The sequence below is a fragment of the Canis aureus genome, chromosome 3, assembly GCF_053574225.1.
Source record: "Canis aureus isolate CA01 chromosome 3, VMU_Caureus_v.1.0, whole genome shotgun sequence".
NCBI lineage: Eukaryota > Metazoa > Chordata > Mammalia > Carnivora > Canidae > Canis > Canis aureus.
The window spans coordinates 50,037,232-50,043,231 of NC_135613.1; the positions used below are offsets into that span (position 1 = coordinate 50,037,232).

At 39.2% G+C, this 6,000-nt stretch overlaps 1 protein-coding gene across 4 annotated transcripts in view; it reads left to right on the forward strand.

Annotated features, from left to right (window-relative positions):
* TVP23C (trans-golgi network vesicle protein 23 homolog C) overlaps window positions 1-5,706 on the forward strand; it is a 19,565-nt gene extending 13,859 nt beyond the window's left edge. For all 4 annotated transcript variants that reach the window (XM_077892565.1, XM_077892567.1, XM_077892563.1 and 1 more), the window contains exons 6-8: window positions 2,530-2,658; window positions 4,462-4,638; window positions 4,697-5,706. In XM_077892565.1, the coding sequence (XP_077748691.1) occupies window positions 2,530-2,658; window positions 4,462-4,488 (156 nt within the window). In that variant the 3' untranslated portion in view covers window positions 4,489-4,638; window positions 4,697-5,706. The remainder of the gene's footprint in view (window positions 1-2,529; window positions 2,659-4,461; window positions 4,639-4,696) is intronic.
* Window positions 5,707-6,000: the final 294 nt, after the last annotated feature.

Here is a 6,000-nt window from a genome sequence, read left to right on the forward strand (position 1 = left end):
TTTTAGTTTTTCTAGCAGGTCTCTCTTCCTTTATGTTTATATCACACCCTCTTTTCGTGGATTAGGAAATGTAGTGAATATGTGCTGGTTTCCTGCTGTGAAGGATGGCACACTTCTTTCTCCCACTTCTCTTCCCGGCTTCTGCTTTTGGATTTCTGTTGGTTATAGACTTACTTATTTGCTTGCTTGAGTTTTGCCTTCTCTTAGATAGTGCAGTTCTTTGTCCTGGGTGGGCATGTGCTCCATACTGGTGCTTTAGATCATTTGTGAGGCCCTGGAGCCTTATCATCCATATGGGGGAGTCAGCCCCGTTCTTCTCTAGCACTGTTTCCACTTCCCTCAAACAGAACTGGGACAGGTTATGCAGAAGAAGGTGGCTTGGGATCCTGGGTGAAGACTACAGGGTGGTAAGGGGGTGTCACTCAGGCTCTCCAGGAACCTCTTCCTACCCCTGTTCTGCTGAGAACATGGACTTAATGATTGCCAGTCCTTCTTCTCCTTCTCCTTATCAGAGGGGGCATCCATCTCATGGCAAACTGCTGGGATTTGTAGCTTGTGTTATGTGGTAGGAGTCATGTCTCTTTTTGCATTTTTTTCTCAGAGCTGTCTATATACTTTGAACTTCTGCCTCTAAGGTGTTGGGGGTAGTGATCATCAGTTAAATTTCCATTAGAGCTAGGAGTTGTATAGAGCAAAACCAAGCTGGCTCTTTCTCCCACCACCAGCACCCCCCCCCCCACCTCTTTTAAAATATTTATTAGCATCAGCTTGTTTGCCTTTTATTTTTTAAGACTTTAAAAAAAATCTCTTTTAAACCTATGTATTTAAAAAAACTATTATATATTAGGGATAGAGAGATCTTGATGTCTGGCTTTCCTATAACCATCTTAAACCAGATGTCTGCTTAACTTATAAATACATTTTAAAATGTGTTTCAGGACTCATGCTCAGTCTATGCATTCAGGTGATCCCTGGCATATTAGGAGTGTCCCAGTTTGAGAGGCATGAGAAGTTGAAAGAGATTTATTTAAATAAAAATATAGTTTTATATTTATTTAGGTAACTAACCTTGTGTAATTCTAATGTGTTTATTTCTGTGAAACACAAGTTTTAAATAGCAAGTACAAATCTACTTTTACTAGGAATTTGAATCTATTCCTTAATTAAACATTCAAATCCTCTAACTTCCTTAAAATCAGCTGTACAGCTCCTTAAGGATTAAGGAGAGTAAGTCTGGATTGGAGAGAGAGACTCTGTTTAGCTGTGTTGCTTTTTACAGATAGAAATATTTCCTGGGTAATCCTTTTAACAGCCGATGGGTTGAGGAGTTGTTTATTCTAGAGCAGGGGTTGGCAAACGATGGCCTATGGGCCAAATCCAGCCCAACACCTGTTTTTGTAACTTTTTTTTTTTTTTATTTTATTTATTTATTTAGGATAGTCACAGAGAGAGAGAGAGAGAGAGAGAGAGAGAGAGAGAGGCAGAGACACAGGCAGAGGGAGAAGCAGGCTCCACGCACCGGGAGCCTGACGTGGGATTCGATCCCGGGTCTCCAGGATCACGCCCTGGGCCAAAGGCAGGCGCCAAACCGCTGCGCCACCCAGGGATCCCTGTTTTTGTAACTTTTTATTGGAGCCTAGCCTTGTCTGTTTATGTATTGTCTGTGGCAGCTTTTGGGCCAGAAAGGCAGAGTTGAGTGTTTGCAACAGAGATCCCTTGGCCCCCTAAAATATTTGTTATCTGGCCTTTAACAGAAGAACTTAGCCCACCCCTCCATGGGTGGAGGTCCACCCATGAGACCTCCTCACATTGTCCTAATGCACTTTTCTTCCATGATATTTAAAAAGTAGGCTTGAGTTTTTTATTCTCAGTCTTTAATGTTCTTAGTGGGGTCACCTGTAGGTTCCTAGATGTGGCCAAGGAAGAAACCACTCTGCCAAAGTGCGTTTCCTCCTAGGCCTCCCCCTGCACCCTGCTCATCACAGAAGGCAAACACCTGTTGATTGCTGCCTTGCTACTCTGCTTTGCTTCCCCAGAAGCCAGTTGTCACACACGTCAGCTTGGAGCAGAGATGCCCTTCCGCATGCTCCTGGTTTGTTGAGCTTTATCTCTTGGCCATTCTCTCATGATTGTTAAAGGGATAATTAACATTTGAGCCTCTTCTGAATCTCATTTATTTAATTTTTATAAATCTTTATTTGCAGATGCACATAAAATATTAGAGAACGATTCATCCACTGCATTGCCATGGGGTCTGCTATATAGCATATGTGTTTAATATAGTATTTGTTGGGTGGATGATGAGTGTGTTGTTCTCAGCATGTATTAGATAGGTCTGTTCTGCTAAGTTAAGGAGTCTCCTTGGCACAAGCCCCACCCATGAGCTTCCTTTTCCTTCTTTTTCCCATGACAATCTGCTTTGTTGTTGGTGTCTTTTTGTTTGTTTGTTTTTTGGCATATGTGTGTTTTGTTTTGGCACAGAGAAAGGTCACTTTTAGGCCAGTAACCATTGATTATTTTTTCTTTCAGGCGGTGGTTATCATGGGTGTGGTGCTACAAGGTGCCAACCTGTATGGCTATATCAGGTGCAAGGTGGGCAGCAGGAAGAATTTAACCAACATGGCTACATCTTATCTTGGAAAGCAGTTTTTAAGACAAGTAAGTGTTTTCTGGATGTGAGGGTAATTTTGATGTGGCCAGTGACTGATGGAATCATTTCTAATTCTTATTGAGTATTTTATGAAGTTTCTAATTCTTAGAGAGTTTCTTACTATTTGTGAAATACTTAAAAAAGTAGGTTTTTTAAGGCACATATTTTTTAACTATGAGATGATGATAAAGTTATGTTAATTACTCTTGACTTTTAGGACATTCTAGAAATGTATTGTCAGTGCCCAGAGATTATTTTATTCTTATTTATTTATTATTTTAGAAAGAAAATGTTGGGGGGAGGAGCTGATGGAGAGGGAGAGAGAGAATCTCTCAGCAGGTGCTCGATTTCACATCCCTGAGATAGTGACCTGAGCCGAAATCAAGAGTCCGACTGAGACACACAGGCACCCTGCCCTGAAATTATTTTAAAACCACAGGGATAACTTACCGTTGATAACAATCTGTTTTTAAAAAATTGCCTTAAAAAACTTGCTTTAAGTTCAGTAGCTTTCCATTAATTCTAGTGGCTCTAAAATGAGCAGTTTTGGAGAATGTATATTATGATTTTAGGATTTATAGTAAGAACAAGTAGAGACATAAGGCTGTATCATTAAAGATTGTTTTAGAGTACTCAGATTTATTTGTTTGTTTTCTAGAACATTAAGTTTTAACTAGTTTCCCAGTATGAAGATTTAAGTCAGGGTTTTCAGTGGAAAAAGTACTGTTCATAGGTGAGTAGTAATGGTTAAATAGCTTGGGAGAAATTGACTAGCTACTTTGTATGATACCTCCCAATTGTTTAAGTGCAGTAGGTTGTGCAGATAATACCAGATAATGGTTTTCAAACTTGGACATGCCTAAGAATCACCCACAAGTCTAAGAGAAAGTTTGCTGAGTCCTACTCCCAAAGTTGACCTGGGGTGGGGTCTCATAATTGGCACGTCTAGCAAGTTCCCAGGTGGTGCTGTTGCTTCTGGTCCAGGAACTACATTTAGATGGCTGGTACCCTGGTGGATTGAGTGACTTCTTAAGGATATACCACCAACACATGATACTTAGCTAGGGCCTAACCCACCTGTTTTCTCTTGAAATTTATTGTTCTTTCATTCCACTGTACAGTTTCTCTTGTATAAATGATAAAAAGTACAGAAAACGAATAGTCTTGTAGGGACGTGATTCTTCTCCTGAGGGATTTTTGCACAGTCCCAGATAGACCTTTGCTGTGGTCCACTGTGTGGTTATTGTCAAATGTGTGTGTGTGTGTTTTAAAGATTTTATTTTATTCATTTGAGAGAGAGAGTGCAGGAACAGCAGGGAGAGGCAGAGGGAGAGGGAGAAGCAGACTCCCCACTGGGCAGGGCATCTGATGTGGGACTCTGTCCAAGGACCCTGAGGTCATGACCTGCGCTGAAGGCAGAAGCTTAACCGACTGAGCCACCCAGGTTCCCATCAAGCATGTGTTTATTAGTTTTTTTCTTTTGGGTTTTTAGTGTTTGTAAAGCAGGGAGGGACATTGAGCACAGGGAAATTGAACCTTGACCCTGCCATAACATGGGTCGGGTTAGTGGAGTTACGTGGCACCTGGTGGTGCTCTGCTAACATGACATTGGCTTGCTGGATGTCTCAGTGAAACCATCGATTGCTTCTCTGGCATGTCCAGAATTTTTAACGTAACTGGGCCATGCACTGTAAGGTAGTGTAGCAGCTGGCTCTGCTGATGGATAGGGAATGTTTTCCTCGTGCTTTGAAGTCTGGTTCACCAAGTAAAAGAGTTCTCACTTACAGTAAGGATTTCTTTCTCTTTTGCAGAATGCTGGAGAAGACCAGACTTCCTGAGGAGAGTGCAAGCAAGCTCCTGTGTTCTGTTACACTGGGGAGCAACTGAAGAGATTCTTGACTCTGAACCTTTTGAAACTGAGTACATGTTGCAAAGAGGAGCATTGGGTTTGTTTTTGCAGTTTAAAATTTACTTTAAAAAATGGAAAGGTGAAAAAAAAAAAAAAAAAAAAAAAAAAAAAAAAAAAAAAAAATAAAAAATGGAAAGGTGGTTTTCACATCAACTGTTCATTTTCTTTCTAGCATTTCGGGTTTGAAAGTATGGTGTTGCCAGGAACATTGTCAAAACTGGTTCACGACTTACATATGTATGCACATAGTCCTTGTAACCTGTATATCCCGGATTACTGAAAGTGTGTTCATGGACATTTGTAAGGGAGACCTTTGTAATTGGATCCAGTAGGATGTAGGAGGATGTTCTCGGTCTGTCTCAGAACTCTAGATGTGTACATATTATTTCTGTAGATTGTTGCCAGAAGAAAGTTTTGGTTCCATGGTAAGAGTGAGCACTTTGGCTTATGTGTAAGTTAGAGGTAATTGTTAATTTTACAACATAATATATACTTTGTGATGAAACTTCTCATCTTAGGCGCTCACAGGCAGGTACAAACCAAATTTGGGCCAGTGGTTAACTAGTTTGTAAATTTTATTTTTATTTGTAATAACTCATGTACTTAAGGCCCAATTAATATAAATGGAATTTTCATGGTTTATGTTTAGGGGATACCTTAGAGATTGCTGCTGTTCTATTTATTTTTTGGAAGGGAGAGCCAGATTTTACTTTGGAACTTCCTGGAAGCTCTTCAGTGGTCTTTGGCCTAATGAATTCTATCTTTTATCACTAAAAGAGTATTATTCTTATGTCATAGTGAGAATAATCATTTAAATACTTGGCATAATAAATGCCTAAGAAACATTTTATGGATCTATTTTTTTTCTTGCTATAATGGGGCTATTGTAAATCATGCATTTGTATTAATGATATTTCTTAAAGCAATATATGTAACAATCTACAAGTGGTTGTAGGAGTCTACAAATTCTGTTCTTGGTTCTGTAAACTTTGTTGGAATCTTTTAACCAACAGATTATTTTGTGGAATGTATTTATACATTGTTAAAAAATTTAAAAAGATGTTTAATTGATTAAGTGTCTTTATTGGAGTGATAGCTTTGAAGGTTCATAACTTTATATTTGTATAAAACTGCTGTTTACAAAACACTTTAACACGTGTAATCTTTCATCCTCACGACAAACCACTTACATGTGATACCTATTTACAGCTGATGAGATGGGACTTTAGGTTGATCGAGTGCCTTGTCTAAGGAAACACAGATTACCCACCAGGATATGTTTTTGTTTTTAGAGGAATTATTTGTCACTAAATGTCTTTTGCTTTCTCAAGACTCATTAATTTATTAAGTGCTTATTTGCCATTTTGCTTATACCTATCTGGTGAGGAAAGTTGATAATCTTGTAAAGACATGTGTTTGATCAGAAAGCTCTGAACTAAAT